General features: G+C 39.6%; 3 protein-coding genes across 3 annotated transcripts; 2 read left to right on the top strand and 1 right to left on the bottom strand.

The window, feature by feature from the left end:
- The first annotated feature begins 5099 nt into the window (after positions 1-5099).
- Positions 5100-9375, top strand: LOC137284570 (lengsin-like). Its single transcript, XM_067816420.1, has 2 exons — positions 5100-5250; positions 8161-9375. The coding sequence occupies exons 1-2, from the start codon at positions 5100-5102 to the stop codon at positions 9327-9329; spliced, it is 1320 nt and encodes a 439-aa protein (XP_067672521.1). The 3' UTR covers positions 9330-9375.
- An 11773-nt stretch (positions 9376-21148) lies between these two features.
- LOC137284802 (uncharacterized) lies at positions 21149-22413 on the top strand. The gene is made up of 2 exons (XM_067816785.1): positions 21149-21248; positions 21522-22413. Exons 1-2 carry the CDS (start codon positions 21162-21164, stop codon positions 22284-22286), a joined length of 852 nt encoding a protein of 283 aa, XP_067672886.1. The 5' UTR covers positions 21149-21161; the 3' UTR covers positions 22287-22413.
- Positions 22373-25518, bottom strand: LOC137283349 (uncharacterized). The gene is made up of 5 exons (XM_067814809.1): positions 25487-25518; positions 24350-24595; positions 23823-23978; positions 23530-23656; positions 22373-23260 (listed from the first exon to the last, which is right to left on the bottom strand). The coding sequence occupies exons 1-5, from the start codon at positions 25516-25518 to the stop codon at positions 22373-22375; spliced, it is 1449 nt and encodes a 482-aa protein (XP_067670910.1).
- Between the last annotated feature and the right edge of the window lie 2433 nt (positions 25519-27951).

The following is a 27951-nucleotide window of genomic DNA, read 5'->3' as shown; positions in this document are numbered from 1 at the left end:
CAAATTCAAATCAGTCAGAAAGAACTGGACACATTTGCTATGGACATAGGGTGTCTTAAAAATTGTCAATATAGTGACGATTATGTGATGAGTGAGTGAGTATAGTTTTATGCCATACTCAGCAATATTCCGACTATATGGCAGAGGTCTGTTAATAATCGAGTCTGGACCAGACAATCCAGTGATCAACAATATGAGCATCCATCTGCGTAATTGGGAACCGATGACGTGTCAATCAAGCAATCGAGCCTGACCACCCGATCCCGATAACCGCCTCGTACGACAAGCACGGATTACTGAAGATCAATATTCTAAACCGGACCTTCCCGGATTGATGGGTATTTGCTAATAAGAAGGGACAATAAGTAACCAGAATATGACAGGTTTCATTTAACACCAGCTATGCAATCGCTAGAGCCAGCCACAGTACATGATAAGAAGATGCTACAGATCACCTGCAACTGAAGAGCCAAACAGGGTTCATGCATTCAGGTGTTGGCAATTATGGATACATTTGAAGAACACATTCCACAATACAGCACCACGAAATGACTTTTAATGACATGTTCCCAACATAATTCCTCCGTCAATTTACACATTTTGTTCCATATTTAGCTATACAAGTACTAACAATATGAGTTATCAAATTCATCTATACATTTTTAATATGTTATCTATCTTATCTTTGAATGACATTTAGATGTGACGTACATAAGGAAGAGAGTGTTTGTGGATGTCAACATCGTTGTTAAGATTATATGTTGTGTTCCTTATAACAAAAAAGTTGACATCCATAAACACTTTCTTTCTTATATCTATAGTACAGGAAAAATTAAAAGCACGAAACAGGTAAATGTATGCTAACATATTGTTAAACGTCCTTCAGCTATGATGATTTGAAACATTTATCCTTTGTAAGATAGGATTCAACTCTGAATTCTGTCATGATCATGATGGAACATCACCAACTTTAAAAAGGACCAGTGTATATATCGGGAATAGTCAAACCATGACTTTTCAAATACATATACAGATGATGATATTGTTGTATCAGTACCATATAGTATTAACTTAATGAAGACCAGAATGGTACTCATAGACAGACAATGCTTCATTGTAGTTACTCATTATCTGAAATAAAAATATCCTGCTGCTTTTGTTATTTTTTTTTTAAATTAGAGAGAGAAAGTGTATATGTCAGTACTGAAGGCCGAGTGACCAATAAGGCAATTTGTTTAAAACACAAGTACGATGGTTCTATGTGGATGCATTGCACGCGCACGCACGTACGTACGCACGCATACATTCTCAGCCATAGCAGACGTAAATGTCCGTCTATTGGAAATGACAAAATAATACTACAGTGCGAAATATCCACACCTCAAACACGCTCCGTGGCGGTTTTACCTAGCTGAAAGTGTTATAACACCGATAATGTACAGTGGAACGACTGGTGATTCAGACAGTTCTACTTAAATAGTAACAAAAAGGTGAGGTTTTACTAGGGACTTGAAAGTATCCTTGAAAGAGGTATTTCTGAATTTGATAGTGAGTTCCAAATGGAAGGTCTCACAGAAGGATCGGAGTGGGTTTGATCGCTGACTGCATGTGGCGATTAGGTGCCTTACTCTTGGAGTGTCGGTTCGATTCCCAGATGGCACTCAATCATAAAAGTACTAGAATCTGCACTTTACTGTGAAAGTGTAATCCCGAAGATAACCTATGTTGCATTGAACCACATTCTAAAAGACATTGTATATTGATCTAAGGAGATAAGGTCCTTGAGATAAAGATGAAAATTTCATTGAAGAAGCAGTCATGGAGTTGGATGATAATCTTGTTGATGAAGTAATGGAGAGCCTGTGACGGTGTAAGAGTAACGAAATATCTATTAGCTGAATTTAAATTGTTTGAAGGTTGAGGAAATTTGGTGGTAAGGATTGCACACAGCGAGAGTTACAGTCGCCTATTTGAGTAAATAGCTGCAGGCACTACAATATCTGCAGTCTGGATCGCAGGAAGGTGCCGTCGTTGAGTGATCAAATACCAAACCATTTACAACGTCACGATGACCGCATCAGAAAGTATGTGTACTAAGTGGAGTCCAGAATACAAGACAGAAAGTTTACATTAACAAAGAACTTATTATTCCCAATAAAACTGCTTCAAACTTTCTGTTTGATTAAGCTCACAACGTTCTTCTGTGGTACCTTGTACCATTATTCTCCTGAGATTCCATACGTGGATTATTGACGTGACTTTGTTAGTATTTGTGGCATGAAGCATCTGTGGAGTCTCGAAATGATTTTATCATCACTACTAAAAGGTGATTCATAGAACCATATTGAAGATTATGGATTATGCTATGGTTTAGTGTATATTTGCATAAAGTCAGGCGATCCCCAATGTTAGTAACAGACTTAACGGGTAACACTGGTGATTGCACTTGCTTCGTTTTGTGCTTCATTGATACCTTACTCAAATGGATGTATGCTACCTCAAAAACGTGCAAACAGGTAAATAGTGGGTTCTATTACTTTCATATCATTAATGGCATTGGTGAATAGTCGTTATCATTATAGCATTGCGTTAATACATTAACATAATGGTGAGAGATCCCACGGAAATGCCACAACTGCTTATTAGCCTATGTCTTAGTACTGAAGGAGTTGCATGGCAATGAATGTGAGCAGCTTGTGGTGACAGTGTTAGTATCAGGGGAGGTGTTCAACGGTAGTTTAGGTATTGCAAACAGAACATGTCCATAAAAATAATTATATCGAACATCCGCAACTTTAATGATCATTCAGTTTCAAAATACACTGACGTATACACCTTCAGGTTACCATTTTCTCCAGGTGCTAGTGCCCTTATTGTCCAGGAATGTCACACGCACGCTATGTAAATACAAGAAACAAAACTCTTTTCAAAGGATTGTCACGTTTGACGCCACGTAGAACATGTGCTTATGGATAAGTATTGTTATGAAGCAGTGTTAATCATTTTTAGTCAATGTCCCCATGTGTAATTACTCACTGTACCTGTTGACGTCCACTTTGGGGCAGTGGTGTGCTATGTGTTTAGGCCTGTGCTATACAAAGACAGAGTTCTGGAATGTACTACATCCCTCATCCAAAAGTTAAATAAAGATCTGGTAGTTTGTAGTTATATAAGGGTAGGTATCGTCCCATCGCGCAGAACATTGCAAGGTACAAGAAAACCAGCATAGTATGCGCATGTGATTATAACCTTGATACTCTGCCTTTCCTCCGAGTTGAATTATTGTTGCTGAATATTGCCAACATCACTTGTAGTTCTACAATCACTGTCCTTGTGTTGAATTATCTTTGAGTGTGCACTGTCATTCTATTTTGAGCTGCAATACTTACTTTGGTATTGATTTGTTAACATTTAATCTAGAATAAATAGATAGTTACATCACCTTCCTTTGTTGTTTGATGTCTTCACACACGTTTTATTGACTTATTCTCAGTTAACGTTTTAGTTCCAAACTGAGAACCATTACACTATCAAATAGTATGATAAAATGCCCTTTTGAAAGAGTACCACTACCTACAGTATACACTGCAGCCCGCCTGTCTCCGAATGAGAGGGGTCAAATAGCACAAAAGGCAGGTCGAGTTAACTACATTTAATATGAGAGCAGAGAATGTTATAAATGTTACCTTCGTCAAAGAATGAATACATGGATCAGAACTTGTCCAGGAAAACATCCGGTTCATGTTTTAATTGAACTGTTTATACAGCCATATGCTATCTAGTTTGGTTTACGAACTTTACAACGTACAGACGCCAGTTACTTTCACAATCACTCTCGCTATCACTCTCTACACCCAGTTCAATTATCACCGGAAACACCAGTTTATAATTGCTGCCTAAAGGACCGAATGGGAATTTTAAACCATATGTAACTGCTTTTTAAACGAAAGTTGGGACATTGCTGACGATTTCTCGACACAGAGATGTCAAACGGTGACCTTGCCACGGCTTTTCGAACTTATTGACTATCAACTGGCAAAGGTGCACCCCTTCGCAATAATAGACCTAACTTGACACGGTCAGGTAATGCAACAGTATTCACTTGATCAAGTCAAGCTGAACAAGCTGTTCTTCCTGAATAATAATTAAACTATTAAACGAAACGTCATAGCTGCACGCGCCGTATGCTAATGGTGGTGAGGTAAAGATTAACGATGGAATTTACATCTTGTAAATCATGACAATAAAGTTATCCTTGATCACATTTAGCTAATGGAACTGAATTCCACCGTTCATGTAGTAAGAAGACATTAAAACGGAAGCAGTGACAAAATACATCAAACAACAAGTACTTAACCAATATCCATTGATGGGGACCACCCGGGTCATTCGTCTCTATGGTCAGACCCAAGTCCAAACGCTACTGTCACATCAGCATTCTTTTCATACAAATGCATCTGCCCAACCCGTTAAATAATAATTCTGGAGGAAAGAATTACGAAAAAATACGTAAATGCATTTGCCCTGTTTTCGGCATAATATCCTTTATCAAATGAATTATGGAACAAGATCAATAACCATCTTCTATCTATAACCTAGTCTGCTATTACATCATCATTTCATGATGTTTGTTATATTTCACATTACCATTGTCATCCTCATCTTAATCATCGCCATTCTCATCATTCTTCTCATCCGCTTTCTGATGTCTCTCAGTTTTAGTCTTACAAAGAAGTTACTTTCATGTTACTGGGAGCACAACGTATAGCATCAGTAAGTAATATTAACTGCTTTAGCTGAATCAACAAATACCAAACCAGTTAAACTGCCAGACACGGCGGTGATATTTCCACTAACGATTTTACGACCTACGATTTTACGACCTAATTCTGCGAAGCGTTATATGCCAGTGAAGGTTACAGTATAAGTGGAGTGATTTCACACGCATGCGGTTGAAATCAGGCCACAGTAATTGCATCTTCCGTTCAGAAAGTAAAGCGGCAACTTGCTTGTTACACCGTAAACTCACAGTGGCTTTTACAATATCACTTGAAACAACCGACTCGGTCACTGACTGACAATACCGTCGTCTCGCCAACATGTCGAAGCTGGATATCGTCCGCTCGGAGATAGCTAACTATGATTACATCAGGTTCGCCATCACTGACATCAATGGAACATGTCGTGGGGTGGTAGTTCCAAGTCGCAACGCTGCCAAGTATTTGGAAGGAGGAGTTGACATGTATGAAGGTGAGCAGTGAATGGTGACAGTGTTTGAATCATTCTGGATTGTTGAAAGAATGATAATGAACCATCTATCTCACACATGAGATACATATTCAGTTGTTTACACACGTATTTAGTACAGTCCGTCAATTTAATGTGTCCGCAGAAGATAATAATCTATGGTGATAATAATCGATGATGTATTAAGCAACTGCTTTGGATTGTGTCTCGGATATTGGTCTTTGTCTTCCAGGGTCTCCTATCAAGAAGCAATCTTTACTTAGCTTAACCATACCTCACAGTCTTTAACATTGTTCTAAGGTTACCTTAATTAGTGACTTACGATGACCTTAGTGCCTTCAGAAAGGAGGCTTGGGTCTTAAGCGATCATTTTCTTCACCACCGGAAGTGACGAGCTTCCTGACATGGTGACGAATAACCGTTTGGTAAATGTTGAGCTTAGCATCGATGTTGCCAGAGGAATTCATTAAGTCACTCCAGGCTGTAATGTACAGTCGCGTTTTTTTCCCGTAAGTCTACGTCTGGCAATGTCAAGAACTTTTTAAAACATTGTCGTCCTTTGAATCAGTTTCGTATGCTGCATTGCACATGCTTCCATTAGATATTCAAAATATATATCCCAATGTGCACTTTTGAAGCATGGGAAGTTATGACCCATATGTTTTGAGATATTATGTAAAGCACGTGCCTTGTATGTGCCTTTCTTGTACTACTACATTAAGTTTTGATTTAAGAGTGATTTCAATTATCGATAAGGTAAATGTGTCCATGTTAAATGAAAAAGTGTTTTTCATAAAAAGGTGTCAAAAAGCTCAATCTAAGCAGCTTTATGCTTGAGTGGCAAGCACTATTATTTGCATGCAATGATGAAGAACTGAAACATTGATAACATAGGGAATAATGTGACATCGAATAGGAATTATGAATAGGAACACAGAAAGGTGCGTTCTCACGGTGCGACTTGTAGTAACAACTTGTAGCATACGACTTTGCAACGTGAGAACTTTCAAATCGTAACGACTTGAAATCGCATACAATTAGTTGTAACCGAGACATAGGACATGTCCTAATTCATACTGTAAGGCGTAAGCTCTCGACCAATTAAGCAGCTTAGCTGTGCTTACGTTGACATTATGACGGAGCCACGCCAGGGAAGATACCGAACGATTTATAGGATACTACTTGTTCCAGTAATGTCTCAGGAATATGCACCACGGCACATGTTCCAAAGGGAATGCAGAATCGCCGCCCAGTCATTAATGGCGGAACAGATGTACTGCTATGGGAGATATGCGATATCTTTTTAGCCGACGAATCCATGATGCTGAGTCTTCCGTGAGAATCTCGCGAGATATGACTTATATGCGACTTAAAATTACACAAATACACGATTTGTGTTGTTACTAGAAGTCGTATGCTACAAAGTGTTAGTACAAGTCTCACCGTGAGAACTCACCTTAAGATGTGTACCTCTGACGTCGGCTAGATGGCTGTGTGGAGAAATGTGCCTGTGTTATTTAGAAACGTCACGTTTTGGGGTACTGTATATTGACCAGTCTATTTACTGTGTTAGTATACGTGTAAACCAAACACAGGAAACATCCTCATCTAAACATGGATTCGTTCTCTTTACACAAGAGCCTTCATGCAAAGTGTAACGAGCAACTTAGCCAACAGATGTCCAAATGTGTCTTAACATTTTCAAATGTCTTAATATTCTAATGTTAAGCAGCGGTGATTCATATCATAGAGTATCGTGTCAGGTCACGGATGTGGAAGCATATATTAACTAACTCCCCTGTATGATATCCTCGCTATTTCATAGTGCTGCAAAACCCCATGCTGATAGCATGTTAATAATCTTTGATCGGACTCTGCCTTTGACTGAGATTTTAGGAAGGTCGAAAGGGTTTTGCAAAATTCATCTACTGGGTATGATCTAGTTAGTATGTTGGATTATTTGAATAGACGGTGGTGGTGTACAATACCAATGGGTGGAGTTCATGTTTTTGATATGGTGGTTACGAGAACTATGAACAGTTAACATATAATATTCCTTTATAAAACACGAACGTTCAGTTAATGTATGATTGTATGTAAACATCACTAAGTTTACAGTGAACATCTTCAAAGCTTGTGTTCACAACCGTCATAGCAGTCATAGTTGAATCTGTGTCTAAACTTTATTATTTTGGGTGTGCGTAGGACAAGTGCAAGTAAGAACCAGTAGTAAAAAATTGCATAAAAGGAAAATGGCTTCCACATGAAACACACACAGCACTGTACAATTAGGAGTACATATATAATAGATGTATAGAGATGTACTGAATTAAGTGTGCGTTTTCATGAAATCGTATAAACTATAGTTAAGCTGTAACCAATGAGCTAAGGCACACTGCATAAGAAAACGTAAGGGATAAATAGTGAAAATCGGTAGATATTGGTCAGCGCATCCGTCTACAAAATACTAAAGTACCCTTAGTGCAATGTTAAAGAATGGGAGTTGATGTTAAGCTTGGGAGTAACGGTTGCTTCGTGAATGGAGTTCCTGGTTAACTGTCACCGGATTATGTAAGCAAATTACGCCATCAGGCAGATTCAGATGAGAAACTTCTCGGGGAACAGAGAATGATATTCTCAATAGCTCAAGTGTTTCGTGCATATTGTCGATATGTAAAGTGGACGATATCGCCATTCGCTTTAAACCTGTGCGCCTCAAGGGATTAAAACATATGGCATTGGGCACTTTTGTATAGATATCGACTTCTTAAAATATATTTAGACAACTGGCCATCGCTTCCGTATCATCATTCGCTACTAGTATATCTAATAGTTGGTATTTCTGATAGTAACGCCATGCACCAAACCGGGCACATGCTGAGCTGCTGTTAATCAAAATGCCTCTTGTTTCAGAGGTGCTGATGCTCAGCCTTGAAACTGAACTGGCTACAATACCCCACAAGAATTGTTATCACTATGGAAACATGACCCTTGTGCCAGACCTTGATACTCTTAGGCCGATTCCATGGGGAGGCGATGGCAAGTTCAGAGTCGCCGAACTTTTGTGTGAATCGCACTGGAGAATCGACAACTCTCCCCAGGAAGCCTGTCCCAGGTATGTTCTAAGGCAACAAATCCAACGCCTAGATGAGCTCGGTCTAGATTTATATTCTGGATTTGAAATAGAATATTTTCTGTTCCATGCTGATACAATGAAACCAATATTCTTTGGGAGGGATTTCATGAATCATAGAATTCAAAACCAAACTGGGCCACTCTTGTTCAAGTTTGAAGGAGAATTGTTCAAAGCAGGCGTTGATGTTGACAAAATCCATTCTGAATATGCGCCAGGAATGTTTGAAGCTGTGATGAAACCGCAATATGGTATAGGAGGGGGAGATGCAACATTCAACCTGAAACAAGGCCTGATGGAGTTGGCTGATTTGAATGGTTTAAAGGCTACATTTATGTCCAAACTAGATCTGGAGCAAACTGGATGCGGGGCCCATTTTAACTTTTCATTGCTGTCCAAAGACACCAGGGAAAATGCCTTCTATGATCAAAGGGCGAGTGACAAGTTGTCAACAACTGCCAAACAGTGGATAGCTGGGATCCTCAAACACAGCAGGGCGTTGACTGCTTTAACTTCGCCCACAATTAACTGTTACAGGAGACTTCACCAGCCTTGGGCTCCAGGAAGTATCTTTTGGGGCATTGAAAACCGCGAAGCCTCTCTTCGTGTCAAGAATCATGGACCTTCAGGAACCTACCTGGAGAACAGAATGCCAAGCGGAAGAAGCAACCCTTACATTGTCATGGCGGCCATAATTGCTGCCGGCTTGGATGGGGTCAAGAACAAGTTAGAATGTCCACCCAGTACGAATTTGAAGGAAGGCGAACCCCTACCCTTTACCCTTGATGAGGCTTTAAAGGATCTGCAAGCTGATACAGATCTGGTGAAAGCACTTGGAGAGGAGTTTGTTAGTTGGTTTGTCACGTGCAAAGAATTAGATTTGAAGCGGTTTGCTGAAGTTGCAGATGACAAGGAGAGAATGGAACTGGAAAAGAAAATCTACTTCTGAACCTTTCGGTGGGAACGTGTGTCTCCATAATATGATTTGCTGATATTTAGACCAGATCTACTGAGTTCTCTTATTCACAGTCTGTACTCTGATAAAACAACCCAGTATCATTATTATGGACACTTTTATGGAAAATTAACACCTGTATGCAATCACTACACCTGGCCACAGTACATGATAAGAAGATGCAACCAATCACCACCAATTGGAGGAGCCGAACAGGTTTCATTCATTCAGGTGTTATGGAATTATGGATTATGGAAAAATATGAGGAACACATTCTACGATACGGCACTACGAAATGACTTTAATGACATGTAGGAACATACTCTCTCCATCAGTTTACACTGTGTATCCATATTTCCATATTTCGCTACAGAAGTACTAACAACTCAAGGACGTGTAGATCAGCAGAAAACAGAGATACATGAATGGACGTTTGTGAGGCAATGCATTGCTATTTTGTCCATATTTCATGAGAATAACAGCCATCAGAGTCATTACTGCTGTCCACCAGGGGTGTTGAAGTCAGTACCTCGTATGACCACCTCCAGCTGCTACCGCCACCCGACACCTGGGTTCAGATCGAATCAGTCGTTGGATGTTTTGTTGTGGAATCCTCCTGCAGCATATGGAACAACTGCCTGTTTGGCGCTAGAAGGTTATAGTTACATGACGTATTCCACCGGGTACCCATTTTCTGCTGGATGAACAGAGGCAATTGTGAACAAACGCACTTGCCTAGGGTGAGACCACATGTGTCATGTGCTCCGTTGTGGGGCAGAATTGAAGTCCAATAAACTCTCAGGAGTTAAACTACCGGTCACCCATCCGAGCACTGAACGCGCCCATCGATGCTTAACTTCACCTGATTGTGACCTGAGCTTTATGCACAGGACCACACGCCACCACTGTTGGAAGCGCTGCCGTTGACGGCCAACAAGGTGAAAGACGTACGGAGGGAGAATCTGGTCGATGTATCGATTCGCCGTCAGATTGTTTTGGACAAGTACAAGCTCCGATCTGCACACACCATAACACTCCCACCACCGGTTCTGTCCACCTGCCTGATGCAGCTAGGAGCAAAACGTTCATGACGTCGTCTGTAGACACGGTCTCTACCATCACGTCGCCTGAGGAGATAACGGGATTCATCGCTAAACCAAATGCGCGTCCAGTTTGCAAGGTTCCTTTGAAGCACCGTGTTGCACCATCTCACTCGTCGACGTCGATGTAGTCGTGCAAAGGAGGGGGCAACTTTTGGACGTTTGGGGCGTAGTTCTACTTCTCGGAGATGGTTCCTGATTGTCTGATCGGACACTCTTTGGGCTCCAAACTGTTCTTGTGCTGCGTCCCGGCGATCACGTAGGTGGGTTACCCGGATGTACCGATCTTGGGCAGGTGTGGTTACTCCTGATCTTGGACGGTCATTTGTCGAATTTGTTTGACGAAATCGATCCTACAATCCAGGTATTGTGCTGGGATGAACTTTAAAGATCCTTGCCACGTCACGCTTTGATTTGCCAGCTTGCAATCATCCAATTGCTTCATTTCGATCGGAGCGTTCAGGCGTCCCATTTTCGTGTACAGTTCTTGCAAAGATCGTGGATGAGATTAAGTTTCATTTGGGTATTTTATAGTCACATGCTGTACTCATGCTTTGCACGTGAGAAACAGTGATTGTGCCTGATATTCGTGCTGCATGACACCCAAGCACATCATGACAACCCTGATTGAGAAAACCGTTCAAAATCATTTTTGGTAGCGTTTGGTCAAGCATGCTCTTCTAAAACATTCCAGAAACAAAGCGCAACCCTAAAAAAGTTTTGAGTTTACATATGTGTATAAAAATGTAAGTGTCATTTTTGAATTTTTTGAATTGTTTTTTGAAAAGTGTATCTCTACATTTTAGTGTGACATCGATATTAGATCTTTGAATGGCGTTTTGTAACACATAAGGAAGAGAGTGTTTGTGCATGTCAACATCTTTATTATAATTTTATGTTGTGCTCCTCATAATAAAGAAGCTGACATCCATAAAAACTCCCTTCCTTTTCTTTATTATACAGGACTCATTGAAAGCATGAAACAATATTAGTTATCAACATACTAAATTACTATGTTACATATTTTAAACCTCTTTCGACTGAGATGATTTGAAACATTTGTCCCTTGTAAGATATAAACCAACATACTCTGAATTCTTTTATGACAATGGAGGATCACCACCTTTTGATGGTGCCCAAGTATATATACAAATATACATACATATATATATATACATATATATATATATATATAAAGATAGAGGTGTATATTGCTTCAGTACCATGTAGCATTAGCTTCATAGCTTCACCAAGACCAGTATGGTATTCACCCGTCTGTCTTGATGGAAATGACGAAATAATAGTACTTTTGTTGAGCGCCAAGTATTAATTCCTCAAAGATGTTCCGTGGCTGCTTTACATAGTTGGAGCACCTTGAGAATTCAGCACCACAGTTTCTCGTAAGGACGTTCCCAACCGTAGGTCACATGTCAGTGAGACAGGCAACCAGTTTGTGAGAACCCGTCGGACGCTATCCGACTGAGCTACGTCCACATTGTTGTACAATGTGCAAATTTAGCTAGTCATTCCTGTGACGTCACGGAAATGAACGGAAAGTGTCGAAGTAGTTGCTGACAATTACGAAGGTTACGGGTAGACTTGGTGCCTCGTGCTTTCAATCTACTGATAGTTGCCGAATGGTCCCGATATCATTTGGCAGGATTGTCCCATTCCGTGATACCATGTTGTGTTGAATGAGCCGATATGGTTCGAATTGAAAACGATTGTTGACGTCAGGCGTCAGACGTTGATTTCACGGTGCATGCATGAATGGCGTGCTTGTATAAAAATCATTGTGTGATTTCGTGACAGAAAAGTGTTGTAGGGAACACAGTAAGGGTAATGTGGATCGCCGATCGCGCTAAGGAATGAGTGAGACAGGGGCATGTTTGGTGAGTTAGACTTCGAATCATTATTGAAAATATGTAGATCTAGAGGTGAAAGTTGCTGGAGACCGATTTCCCCCAGCCCAAAATTTCGACATTAAACCATTTCATCGTTTATTTAACTTTTGATATTTTCGGTCTCCCGTTTTTCTTCGTGAACAAAGCATTAAGAATGGAAAAGGAAAACAATTGGTACTCATGCATTTACCTACTATTTTGGATTAGGTCCCTTACCCTAACCCTAGTCCCTAACCCTAACCCAACCCTAGCCCTTGCAATAATTCTAATAAATACGCTCACCGAATCGGCACGAAAATGGCTGACGCATCCAGTGTAATCTTACCGCTTCGAAAAATAAATATTTCCATGTAATGGTGCAAATTACTGAATGACAAAGATATATATGTATATTAGTTTACAGTTATAATTCATTTGATCCAAATAGTTACGTTTGAAACCGAAATATAGAATATGTGTAGATTATTTTAATTGACCAAAACTGCGAATAATTAAAAATGGCACAATGTGACCAATGTAAGTCATTCTTACTAAATTTAAACATAGAAAATATATAAATACACAAAATATAACACCTCAGCACCTCTTAATACAAAGAAATATGAGCATATTAGTCAAAAAAAGAAAAAATATTTAAAACTGGTGCTTGCGAAAAATTGCGCATCCGCCGGGAACTACCACTGGAAACTCGCAACATTGTTGGGTTTCTGTAATGACATGGCTGGTAGAGATGAAACATCAGTGAGCGGAGCGTATACGCACTCGCTGAGCTTGACGACCTTGTTGCTATGCCAGCGTCATAGGGCATTGTTTCAAGAACGTGCTTTTGAACAAAATCACCTGCAATTACGTAAAATAGTATTATGACGTTTCTTTAAAGTTTGTGGTGCTGTATTCTAAAGGTAGGCCGTAACAAAAAGGTGAGGTTTTACTAGGGACTTGAAAGTATCCTTGAAAAAGGTATTTCTGAGTTCCAAACGGAAGGTCAGAACGTATCTGTTTCTACACCCGTCAGTGGATACACAATGTCTATTAGAGTGTGGTCCAGTGCAACATATGTTATCTTTGGGATCACGCGTTCTCAGTAAAGTGCAGAGTCTAGTACTTTTCTGACTGAGTGCCATCTGGGAATCGAACCGACACTCTCATCCGACACCTGGTGATTGCACTTGCTTCTTTTTGTGCTTCATTGATACCTTACTCAAATGGCTGTATGTTACCCCAAAAGCTTGCAAACAGGTACGTAGTGGGTTCTATTAATTTCATATCATTAATGGCATTGTTAATTGTCGTTATGATAATAGCATTACGCTAGCACAATAATTTAATGGTGAGATTCTCTAAGATCCCACAAAAATACACAACTCCTTATTAGCATCATCTGGTCACAGTACTGAAGTTGTTGTATGCCAATGAATGTGAGCAGCTTGTGGTGACAGTACCAGCTATCAGAGAAGATGTACCACGGTAGTTTTGGTATTGCAAACAGAACATGTTCATAAAAATAATTATATCGTACATCCGCGACGTCTAATGATTATTCCGTTTCAAAATACACTGACGTATACTCCGTCAGGTTACCATCTTCTCCAGGTGCCAGTGCCCGTATTGTCCAGGAATGTTACATGCACGCCAAGTAAATCCAAGAAACAAAACTCTTTTCAAAGGGCTGTCACGTTTGACTCCACGAAGAACATGTGCTTACGAATAACTATTGTTATGAAGCAGTGTTAATCAATTTGAATCAATGTCCCCATGTGTAATTAGTCACTGTACCTGTCGACATCCAGTTGTGGCAGTGATGTGATATACATTCAGATTTGTGCTATATTTAGACAGAGTTCTGGAATGTATTACATCCCCCCTTGTTTGTAGTTATATAAGGGTCGGTATCTCCATCCTCTCATTGCACAGAGCAAGAAAAGTTACAAGAAAACCAGCATTGTATGCGTGTGTGAGTATAACCTTGATACTCTGGCTTTCTTCTGAGTTGAATTATTGTTGCTGAATATTACCAACATCTCGCCTAGTGCTACAATCACTGTCCTTGTGTTGAATTATCTTTAAATGTGCACTGTCATTCTATTTTGAGCTGCCATATTTACTTTGGTATTGATTTGTGACCAATTAATCTATAATAAATTGATAGTTACATCACCTTCCTTTGTTGTTTGATGTCTTCACACACATTTTCTTGCCTTATTCTCAGTTACCGTTTTAGTTTCAAGCCAATACATTACACTATCAAAAAGTATGATAAAATGTATTTTTTTTAAGTGTGTCATCCCATACAGCATGCACTACAGTGCGTTTGTCACAGACTGAGAACAGGTGATTGGACTGTAATATGGACTGTATACGCAACGGATGCGTTCGAGGTGACAAAACTGAATCGCCTTAACATTTACATCATGGTAGGTGCAACGGTGGAGAAATCAGTAAATGTCAAGTAAGAGGTATTAGGGTAGTGGTAGTGGTTTTAGGGCTGGTGACTTCCTTTTTCTGATTTTTACTGAAATTTATCACCCTGCCATAAAATCTTAAGATTTCACCTCTAGAAAACGAGATAGCATGTATTTATTAATTTCGTTCAATTTCTGACAGTAACATGTGTATCGCGAACATGTTTAGTTTAGAATTACGGATTTTGTGTTTGGCAGAACAATGTAACCACAAAATATCTGAATTGTCGCTATTATTTCTAACGAAATGACATTTATGAAATTATCATAATATACATGGACGGGCCAGAGGAAGAGTGATTCCTGCGAGGCATGCGGTGAAGTTTTTCGAGACAGGCGTAACCCAATATGGAGGCATGTTTAAAATTTTTTTTCATGTTTCTGTAGTTGACATTGCATGTGTTTGTGACGACTATTCGAGAGGTGCCAAATGCCCTCACTTTTTTGGAAAGACTCCACCACTTATTGATAAAGATTCATTAATACCATGATTTAGTTAGCATTATTCACTGGAGATTCCTTATTAATCTACGAAAAAAGCCTTTGTTTCTGTTATACCAAGTAATATACTTAATTTGGTTCATTCTATAAAGTAATGTTAAATTATGGGTTCTTCTTGCAAAAGTGAATATACCAATGATCTGCTTCAACGTATATTAAGTTGAATAAACGATATTTTCATTATAGTATTATCAAAATTAGTGGAATTTATAGACTATACTTACTGTCTTTATATACAAACTAGATGCAGGCTAATGTATGGGCATATAACAAACCCCAATGTAATGGTCATTGAAAACTTTGTCATGCAAAGCTTTGGGAAAAGCATCATGAAACGTTTCACGTTACAGTTTAACACGGAAACTAGTACTTCTCATCATTGCGCAGGTTAAACGTTGAAAAAACGAATTTGAGCTATCTTTTAATGTTAATTTTATGAAACATTAAATACAATGCTTTGTAGTTTACACATGTGGTATTATATTTAAGACAATCCATTTCCTCTCTTCAATATTATAAAGGGTTATCAGGCACAGGCAATGGCAACGAATATGACACATTGTAAATATATCTATTTAAACCATTTTCAACGGAAGCGACCATGAGGACGAGGACGCCGTCCAGCTCTGTTCCGTGATCTGTTCGCAACATTTTGACGTAAGATAACAAGCAAATGAAAGCACAGAACAGAAACACAATGAAAGGACCAAAGAAAGATAAGTGCAGTGATCACACTAAGATCAACCAACATTAGTAATGTATTAACAATATGCTAACCCATAGGCCGAGCTCCAGCTCAGACACTCAAAGGCGCTTTGTTTTTGCCCCTCGATCACTGGATGTCGATCTCAACGGCACGTCTTATTTTTTTTCATGGATCACGCAGCTATTGCAACCACTAAGCGCACCGTCTTAATGTGGCTTGGCTTTCCCATTCTTATGAGGTACCCCTTAACAGCTGGGTGGACTGGGACAGATAGTCATAGTACTTTGTCCAAGTTGTTGTACCCGCCACTAGGTATTTCCATGTATTCATGTGACCACCATCCGGTCATTTACTAGCCGATTCGTTGTTTTTTTAAGTGCACAGGATTGTGTTCGGTACTCCAGGAGTTGTGACAACACTGAAAGAGTGTGATATAGTTTTCACACCCGGTCACAGGCTGGCTCGATCCCGTCACCTCTACTTCCCTGAATCGTTAATCGATATATGATAACAGATGATAGGTAGTCTGGCTCAGTTTGCTGCGATTTCGTATAGTTCTTTTGGACAACGACGACATGGAAACCACTCTGTATTGACATGTCACTTGACATGAACGGATGAAGTGGTGTTAAGAAGTTTGTAGCTTTCCTACTAGTTATCACTCGTTACCGACCTGAACGATGACGCTCCTTAACCTCATCAGTTGATGTTTTCTGAGTCATCGCTCAGTCAGCCAACATCTCGTGTAAACGTCCTCGTGGCATGTCAGCATTCTGCATGTCAGTAGACTGCCATCTTGGAGCACTTGTCAGTTGCTGATGTCTCACGGTTACTTATCGACAACGGAACTGAGTGATTTTCTATGTTATCGAGATGTAGAAACCTTTTCCTAACGCATTTGGTGTTCGCCTTTGATCTCAGCGGGAGCATATCTAAAAGTCAACGTATGGTACGAGGGGTAAAAATAATCTTACACATATACATACCATAATATCTGAATATAAATGAATATGGGGAGGCTAAAATCCATGGGCGTTGAGATACTTTTTTCTGTGTGTATATCATACGTATTACCACTCAAACAATGGATTGTAACATATGCTGCATCTGAATTATATATTCTCTGTAAAGTACATATTCTAGTATTTTGGATAGGTTAGGAGTCCAACATACAGTGTCAAAGTCAGGCACTTAATTGCCAACATACAATATCAGCGATCAAACCCACTCAGCTACGTGACCTCCTCATAAGCTATGACTGGTGGAGAAAAAGAGGTATGAGAGAAAGACAACTGAGAGTAGTGGCCTGATGAGAAATTAACACATATGTATGTATTCCAATTTACTAACTCAGAGGCTGCGTCCTTCTTCAGTGCACACGTAGCTATGTGATAAATTTGGGTTCAGAACATACTGGTAACGATGTGTCTTCCCCAAAATCACATTATTTTCCTTCCTGTTAAAGAATCGGCATCCAGTATTTAACCATTTTAATTTGGCGTGGGTATCGACCTACTTCACAACATTCGGCGTACCAGTGCACTGATGAAAAGTTTATGTACAGTAGTTAACGAAACCTGTTGTAGCATCCGTTAAAGGTTGAAAACCTCTCTCCGGAGCATAACACGGCACTGGTGATATCTTGACATCAAATATATCAAATAACATAAGCATATGACTTTTGATAACTCATAGCACCCTTTAGAAAGCATACACTTTCAGAGCGTGTCCAGAAAATCATGCTGGTTAATACAATGTAATAGAACATTGTTAACAACACAACAGTTAGATGCTCTGGAATTGACAACGAACATGGGAATATAAGCTGTGACAATTCAGAACGGGCTTGCAGTCACTGCTCCGTTACGTAAATTCACAATCAACTGACACTGGGGGGCTCGTTCAGACTGATATCCCCATAACGTGTATTATAATCTTGGAAACTGACAGTGAAATACGACAGGACCATACAGACAAAGACAATGCCCTCAACATTGTTTTCCTGAAGAGTACAGAAACTGTATTTATGAGAAAACCTTGAAGTTGTTTCCCCGCATGGCATGTGAACATTTATCGATGATAAGGTTTTCGCATTTGAAAAGTTAACATTTATGCCGTTTATTATGATGATCCCAGTTAAAAAACTCCATGTTTGGCGTTATTTCAAAGATACTCTTACAGTAACGTATACGCAGTCATTTCTGCTATTTCGTTTAATCAACTAATATGAAAAATCCTCCCCAAATATGGAAACGATTGGTAACATAGTGTGATTCTTTCATTCTGGCTGGAGAAATATTTGTATTTTGGGACTTTCTGTTATATATCCGGAAATTAACACTTATATCCAAACACCCTTAATGATAATATTACCAAAGCACATAGCATTGACTCAGCTATTCAGTATGTGTTTTCTTTACTTTTAATGATGAGAATATTCATAACATGCCTTTTCCAGGCCAGATATCCTGCTCAAAGCGCACAATCAGATCATTCTTACCCCGGATAACCCAAGGTGCCTGTTAGGCGTTAGAAGAAAAATAGTTTCACAACTTATTTCACCGAGTACCCATTTTCTGCTGGGTGAACAGGGGCCATTTAGAGCAAACAAACAACGGTGAGACCACATGTATCACATGTGCTCCGTTGTGGACGGTCACCCATCCAAATGCTTTCCGAATCAAGCGTTGCTTAACAGTTGACATTTGACCTGAGCGCAATGCACAGGAACACGAGCTGTTTTTGAAAATTACCTCTACATTATGCATTTCAAAGATGAGTACAAATCATACCATTGGCTCACTATTCACTCTGCATTGTACAAGTCTTTATGTCTTGATTTTAATTGTTTAAACCACAGTAATTCTAACGCGTTTTGTGATGACCTGTGTTGTTTTGAAAATGTAGTAAATATATCAAGAGAGAGAGAGAGAGAAATCATGCGTATTGATTGTTGTCTGTGTTCAGACTTATATCGGTTAGGAAATACATTCCGTCCAGCAGAGATAACACAGAGATTCCCTGAAATGCATGTCCTGTACATTTGTCTTGTGAAATATTATGTTGATTTCATCTACTATCTACCTGACGTAGAAGAACGAACCAAGAAGAGAGAACACCAACTCTTCTAAAACCTCAGCAAAAATAAAAACTTGACACTCATTACTTTTCAAACAGTCTTTTGAAACTTTTCTTGAAGAGTTCTTGTTGTGATTATGGTTAAATGCATTGTCAAGGGCATTACGTCACACATTCATTCAACTGGTCGGGCCTACGTAGCAAGGGGAGAGCGCTGCGCGCGAAAATCACGTTTCCACGAGCCACAAGTCACGTGACCTATTGATACACGTGCAGTTGTGATTCTTAGTAGCAGAATAGAATGTCATCTCAGAAAAACACGGTTTATGGTTAATTAATCGTTAATGTGCAATGCAACGATTGTCTAACATTTTAGCGTGAACGTGCCATTGGCATGCTGAATATGAGAACGACCGTCACTGATGTTGCGAGGGTGATGGGATGCAGTCGACAGACCATCCATAATCTCCAGACACGTGTCCATCAAACTAGCAAAACAGGTGACCGCCTACGTCCTGGTCGACCATGTGTGACGTCATTTGCGAAAATCGGTTTGTCACTGAAACATCCACTGGGAATGTATTGTTTGGAGGTCGAGTGACTGCCCCAACCATTCGCTCTGCTCGTCTTCATGCACGGCGACCATATCGTGGACCAATTCTAACCCGTTTCCATCGACGCCAACGTCTTCTCTGGGCACGACGGCACCTAGGCCATTTTCCAGTTTCGCAACAAAGGTTCGTTTAGAGTGATGTCCCTTTGCAAAACCACGTGACCGCGGGCAAACGGTCAAAACAAACGGCTGTCAAATTTTGTAACGTGTTTGACGGTGCACCGACCACTATCTGACGTGTACACCGAGAGAAGTTGAAGATGCCTTTCCACCACTGTTGCTATGGCTTGTGCAAGTCTGATAACAGGTACAAGGATCGCCATGACATGGCACACGTATTTTTTATTCCTTTTCCGAAACCGAAGAGTCAACCGGAGAAATGTTTGAGGTGGACGAGGGCCTGTGGTCGAGAGGGATTTGATGTGAAAAGCATCACGAGGCACACGTACATTTGTTCCAAACACTTCGTAGGTGAGTTTTTTTGTGAATATGCTACTCTGCTGTGTTTGTTTGCGTCAGGTGAAAGTGAAAATTGAGCATGTATCGTCAATGCAAATCATTAATCTCTCGAACAATGAAAAAAACTACAACCTGAGTCACAGATATATAAGTGGTTACATGTTGTAAAATAATGCACCTATGCAAATTTTTAAACTGTTGTTTCAGTGCTCGTGTTAACTACAACTGGTTTATAAATATTCTGTCAGGTGGCCGTGGACCAACTGTGGATTTCCCCGACCCAGTCCCTGTAACCTCCACACCCTCGAAGCCCAGACCACCACCTCGTCATAGACAGGCTGATCGAGTGACTTCAGACACTCCATGCGAAAAGAGAAGTGTGGAGGATGATGTCTTACCTACCAAATGTATGCATGTTTAAAAACATTCACTTGAGCATGTTGCTTTACAATTAATGCATTGTCTTGTTTTGGATTGAATCCTTTTTATGTGATAATTGTACATACTTGTATATGCTCTATGTTAATATTCGTTCGGTCTAATTATGTTCAATTATTTAGCAGGTGAAATTCAAACGGGCATGGACATTGTTGGTCCAATGACAGCTCTTGGTGATCATGCCTACTCCACTGTCAAATCTACTGCTGATGCCTCTACACAAACAAACCTGTGTTTTGATGACATCAGCACATACACAGATGATATGCTGCAGAACCCCAAGATGTTGACAAAAAAATTAACAATGGATAACATCACTAAAAACAACAAAAGCAGGAAGTTTTACACTGGTAAATATATTACATGTTGTTGTGTATTAACATAAATACATACAAAATACCTGCATATATAAATGAAATAACTTAATTATTACACTGATAAATCCTTTGGGGTTTTGCACTGTAAGCAAAATATAACATTCATGTTTAATTTATTATTCAACTTCACATAGTCAATGAAGATAGATGATCAGTTTTACACATTTACAACAGGGCTCAGTATTGCCATGCTCATGTTGGTGTTCAACTGGCTGAAAGACAAGGCTGCCAGGATGACCTACTGGAGAGGACAAAGTGAGACAAAGCAGGATGGGGTGTGTTTGTCATTAGTGGTCATGTCAGAACATATCAAAGGATCTTACATACTATATACACCATTCCATACTGGTTACATTTTCAGAAATAGTTTATTATGGTCAGAACATAAAGACATACTACTGATAATAAAGAATGTTCCTAATTAATACATCTCTGAATTTTAGCTGGCAACCAGTGCATTATTTCCAAAATAGTTTCTGACAACATCAGTTCACAATGTAAATGGTACAGCAGAGTAAATGTTAACAATTTCCTACTTTGTATTGCAGCAAAAATCCAGCAGAGGCCCCTCAAGACTGCTCTCTCTGTATGAGGAATTCATCATCACTCTGATGCGTCTACGGCGAGCTAATGATGTGGAGCAGTTGTCAGATTTATTTGGTGTTTCAAATTCCCACATAAGTAGAATTTTCAACACATGGATCAATCTGATGTGCAAAGAATTATGTTTTCTTATCAAGTGGCCTTCCACAAGACAGGTGAAACACAATCTTCCTAAATGTTTTAAATATTTTCCAAATACCAAAGCAGTTATTGATTGTACAGAATTTCTACTTCAAAAACCAAGCATTCCTTCCAGCCAGAGAGTAACATGGTCATCTTATAAACATAGAAATACCTTAAAGTGTTTGGTTGCTTGCTCTCCTAAAGGTTCATTTACTTTTGTTTCAAAATTATGGTCAGGCAGCATTTCAGATAGGAAGATAGTTCAGCAGTCTGGTTTCTTAGATTTACTCTCTGAACATGATGACATCATGGCTGATAGAGGCTTTTTAATAAGAGATCTGTTAGCCTTTAAGAAGGCAACTCTCAACATACCACCATTTTCTCATGGGAGACAACTCAGTTCAGTAGCAGTTACCAAAACTAGGAGAATAGCAAGTGCTAGAATACATGTTGAGAGAGCTATTGGTAGGCTGAAAGAATATAAACTATTACAGGGTGTTATTCCTTTGAAAATGAAAGGTTCTCTTTGTCAGTGTGTGAATGTGGCAGCTTCACTGTGTAACTTGGACAATGTTCTTGCTAAGTAGACTTTGGGTTCATTCAAAAGAAATACATGTACCTCATACAGTAAACAGGAAGTTTCAGTCAGAGCTGACAAAAGTCTTCATCTATTTTACTTGTTTAAAGTCTGCAGCAATAAAGGAAGCAATTGTTTTACATAAATAGATTTGATTTTTCTGATCATAGACTCAAAGAATTGTTCATGAAAAGGTACATTAATAACATGTATACCTTTCCTTGTGTAAATGACCAGATCACAGGACTGAAATCCATATATGCCTAATTGGCCTTGAATTTGATAATAATAATCACTGTCATCTTTAAGGTGCCAATTACCATCTTTCAGGTAACACCCCCTATTTTGTGCAGCACTTTTAGGATCACAGTCTCGCAAAGCCCATGGACATTTAATTTCTAACAGTTTGTCTTGATGATTTTCTTTGCATTGACATTCAACTGTACCATCCACTGAAGTACCAAGGAAAGGATTTTCCTTATCAATCAATAAACCTTTTATTTTCACAGATAATTTTGTATGTCTCCTTCTTTCAATCTGTGTGTACATTTCTTTGGCCTTGCTTTCCCTTTTCTTACCCCACACAATAGCAGATGGTACATTGCTAATGTCAGTGCTAAGACTGTCATGGAGCAAACATTTCACTAACTTTGAGCAGTCAATGTTTTTGTTCTTTTCAAAAGCATCTGCCCTGGTGCAAACACGTTTAAAATTTGAACTAGTCACCATGCCTTTTCTCATAACTGACCATGTAGGATTCTCACTCTGCCCTGTTGTTTCATGTTCAATGTAACTAATGTCATCAGGACAATATTTCAGTCTATCAATAATGTCCTCAGAAATGTCAGAACAAGGAGGCAACTCAAGGGCCTCTAGTTTCTTGAGTAGGGACATAGCAACACATTCCTCATTAATTTTCATTGCTTGAATCTGTGTGTCAGTGGGATCAAGGAGGCTCTCCAAGGCACAAGCATTAGGATTGATCTGCAAATGTGAAAGTTTTGGATAAGTTACATAATACATATATAATATAATTCACCTGGGATACATCTCGTGCTGAACACTGAAAACTGTCCTTTTCTGTCATGATTCCACATTGGAAGTGTTATAAGCATTAAGTGCATTGTTTCACAGATAGATATTCACTGATTTCACCTTTTCCAAAAACTTTTATATGAATACTTAACATTTTCATGTTTAAGCTACATATCACATGTTGCAAACTGAAATAAAAATATTTCAGTCATTCTAACCTGATGCAGTGAGGCTGCAAAATTGGCCACCTGTTCAAGTGATGGATTTGATCTGTCACTTATTGGTCGAGGATCAAAAGTATCCTGGCCATAGTCACTACTTGTGTCAGCAAGCGTTTGTCCATAACTGCAACACAGTACAGATTGGTTATACATATAGCAACATTAAATATATTTCCATTTATTTCCTGTTGTTTGTCATTTATTTAAAACCAGATTATGTTATATATTATTGACCACTTACAGACTAATGTATTGAAAATCCCCATATATCCTCATTTTTCTTTTTGTACCTGATTTTCTTGACTTTTAGGTGAGCCAGTGGCACAGGCTCATCATGAGGTCTTGGTCTTTTGGTCCAAAGGGAAGGGCCATCAGTGATGCTCTTTTTCTCAAAAGCTTCAATATCAAAAAGTGTTGCTGCTATATGTCTGCAGGCTCCATCAGAACTGAAATATGTGAAAAGAATATTCATAAAGGGTTTTATTTTTCAGGATAAGGGTTACTTCAACAAATATTGAATATGTAATCTTCATGAGCAACATCAATAACTACTTTCACAGTATTCTGACTACCTATACAGAAATATTAGGAACTTACAAATATTGGCTATGATCCACTGAAACAAGGATATAAATGCTCATTGTTTCCAAGAGTTTGGGACTGGTTGTTTCTTTGCAAATTGAAGACAGTTGGGAAATTTGGCTTTAATGGTATTTAAGCTTGTTTAAGTTTTATGCTATGTAGTCAAAAACAGCCAATCCATTTAATTTTAAGGATCATTATGAGATTTAGACCTTCCTAGTGTTAGATCACTTACCCTCCTGGGCACTGACAGTAAGCGGTCTTAATGTCAACATTCATTTTGTCCACAGCAATCCATAGGTTGTAGAACTCGGACTTTAAGTAGGTCTTGTCCCGTTGTGTTGGCTTCACAGATGCTTTAAAAATTCCGACGGTGTCAGTAGCATCAACATACTCTACACTGTTGACATGCCCATCAGCATACAAGCGATAGTCTTGAAAAGATTTGTAAGCACGGAGCTTCCTTCTGTCGTAATCGGGCCTGAACGACACCAAGTAATTAAATACGTCATATATTCCAATTTCCGGGGATTGTGACAAATTGTTAGAGTAGCCGGGTATAAGGAAAGGATCAGAATTAATGTTCAGGTGTGATAATGTTTGGGATGCGCAGTTTACATCGGAAACATCATGCAAGACGGGCAAATTCAAGTTGGCAACACACTCGCACAAAGTGATCAATTCGCGACGAATGTAGCCTGTAAATGTCACACCACGATCTTTCAAATACATTTTCAACTGTGGTACAGTCTTTGACGAGAACATACTTGATATTTTCTTCAAATAATGATAGCAGGCCAAAGGTAAACAATATCGTCTGTCGACAAAACAAACGGAACGTCAACCTGACAGCTGTTGTTTACGTGTCGTCATGCCCGCGGTCACGTGTCACAGAGGGCAGATAACTCTAAACGGCAAAACTGGAAAATGGCTCATTGGAATAGGGTTGTGTTTAGTGATGAATAAAGGTTCACATAAACCTTTGCTGATGGAAGGGAAAGAGTTTGGAGAAGACGAGGAGAACGCAATGCCCAGTGTTGCGAACAGGAAGTGGATCGATTTGGGGGCGATAGCGTTATGGTTTGGGGTGCTATCAACGGTCATGCTTGGCCCCGACTCATTGTCACCCAGGGAAACCATAATGCGGAAGCATACAAGGATCAGGTGCTCGTTCCAAAGCTTTTGCCATTAATGGCAGCTCCTGGCCCAGGTCTGACCTTCCAACAGGATAAAGCCAGATCTCAAACGGTCAATTTAAGAACGAATTTCCTCAGGCATCAATATCGTGGAGTGGCCCTCAAGATCTCCGGACCTCCACCCCATAGAGCATGTGTGGGAAGTGTTAGGCAGGCGGCTCCGTCAAGTAAGGAACCCTCCACAGAACTTGCAGGAGCTTGGTGCCATGTTGGTACAAATATGGCGGCGCATTCCCCAAGCTGTGTTCAGACGCATCATCCATAAGAAGACGCTGTATCGCAGTTGTGAACGCCCATGGAGGACACACCCGATATTGACATGACTTCATTAAGTTGTGACGCCTAGTTTTTGATCATGGACATTGTAGTCGCATTTCCGGTGGAACCGATTCCATTACAAACATAATCTGTATGTTATAGCATCTTTAATGACAAGAGAATTGAATACAATCGTTATTTCAAACCCATTTTCCAAAATGTTCAAATTATTGACTTTGAAACGAGCGTAAAGTTTTTATTTTTGTTGAGTTTATTTTAGAAATACAGTTTAGTCTAACGACATTAAGAATTGATATACTGTGCAGCTTACGCAAACGCGAGTATACGAGTGTGGTTTTACGCCGCTTTTAGCAATATTGTTGCAACATCACGTGTATACCCCTAGTATAGATAAAGATCATATATATATTGGGGGTTTTCTACAGGTCTGAGATGTGCATTACTTTGGACCTTCATAACGAAACACGTGATATAACACGAACATATTTCAAATCTAACAGTGACCCAAACAATCCGACTGTCAAATGCATAGGTGTGACACTCCTACATCCACCAAATGTATATACACCACGGTGACCTATTAGGTGTTCATGTAAGCTCTTTTTTCTTGTCAAGGTTGAACATTTATTCCAAGATATTCATGTGATGGCGTTGCGCGTATTCAACCTAGTAAAAAATAGATATTTTTTCTATATTTGTATTTTTATCCTGCATTACTAAGTCCATGCATCTATATATTTGACAGCTGCACAACAGAGTTACGAAAGGCAAACGAAGGAATTGCCAACATTAGTGACCTGTAGTATAACCAAGTTAGAGAGAACCTTGACCATTTAACAAGATATCGCGTGAGTAACCGCGTGATCCAGACAGGACTCGATTCCATCCAAGGCTTAGAGTTACGCATCCCAAGCCTTTTACATACACGCTTTATCATCCGGGCGTGTGCTTGGCTTATTTGCTTAACATATCGACATCATCACTATCTTATGTTACATTAAATTTCAGCACATAGTGCAGTGGCTTAGGGTGAAAATAGATACTAGCGCATGCAACTTTGCAAAGTGTTAGGAAATTTCATGATAAACCGTATGGTAGGCGACCAATTTGGGGGCCCACTTTCCAAAACATTCATATGGCGTCCAAGATGGCCGCCAAACATTTCATGGCTGTTTGACTTTGAGGATGTGGATGTTGCACCTTACAGTGGATAATGCTGTCATAGATTTATCATGGGCACAGTGAACAGATGAAGAGTGGCTAGTCAGCTGAAACAGCGTGTGTGTGTGTGTGTGTGTGTGTTCGCGCGCGTGTGTGCGTGCGTGCGTGTGTTCTGTCTCTCAACTGTTGCATACTTCAATTGCCACGGACTGATCACAACCCAAGTCGTTAATATGCTGTTCTAGCGGAATAAATATCGTGGTCTGGTTGACAGGACATCTAACTTCTAATTGTAAACCATTCGAAGTATATGTTCAAAGTGTATTGTCTGACGATAATTAAGAGAATATCATGTGGGAATCAGTACTACATTCAATGTAAATGACACGGCATTTTAAGGTGGAGTTTTACACTGGTCACACCGGTCTGACAACCTCTGTCTGAAGATACAATAACGAAGGTGTCCTAAGCATAGCTGGATGTCCTTTGTGAAAGTGTTAAGTATACTATTCTGTAATACAAACACAAGAGTTACGTATACCGCCTACGACAAATTGTTGTAGGTTTCTGCAAAGATGGAACAATGGCAGGTCAACTTTACTTTCTAGTTTACATGCAGGAAATAGTCGTGAACTGGAGTCACCGAGTGAGGTTTTTTTCGCCGCACTCAGCAATATTCCAGTTATATATGGCTGCGGCCTGCAGATATTCGACTCTGGACCACACAATCCAAGAATCAACCGAATGAGCAACTGGGATACGATGATACAAGTGGCACGCGATTCTGACCACCACATCCCGTTAAATGCCTCTTGCGCTGATAAACGTGAGTACTGAAGATCAATTCTAACCCGGATCTTCAACTTAGATAGAGGCGAGTGGCACGGGCACCTGTATTTACTTATAAAAATTAAACAAGCTGCAACATAACATGAATGCAAACCGTCTATTACTCGCGTAGATGAGGACTAAAATACGAGACGTATGTTGTGCCCTTAAATGCACAATGGTCTTAAGTGCACAGAACTAATTCGTGTCATGTGGTAAAACAGACACATAAAGGGTCTGGTCATTTTCACTCATGTTTCGGAAATTCAAACCAGCAATTTTGAAAAGATTACATAATCCTTAAAAACACCCAAAAAAACATGCAAGTATATAAAGCCTTCGCGCTACTGCAATGCACTGTTATTTTCATTTG

Source organism: Haliotis asinina, chromosome 5 (genome assembly GCF_037392515.1).
Source record: "Haliotis asinina isolate JCU_RB_2024 chromosome 5, JCU_Hal_asi_v2, whole genome shotgun sequence".
NCBI classification, from domain to species: Eukaryota; Metazoa; Mollusca; class Gastropoda; order Lepetellida; family Haliotidae; genus Haliotis; species Haliotis asinina.
Note: the sequence above shows the minus strand (reverse complement) of the source record. Positions and strands in the feature narration are given on the sequence as shown.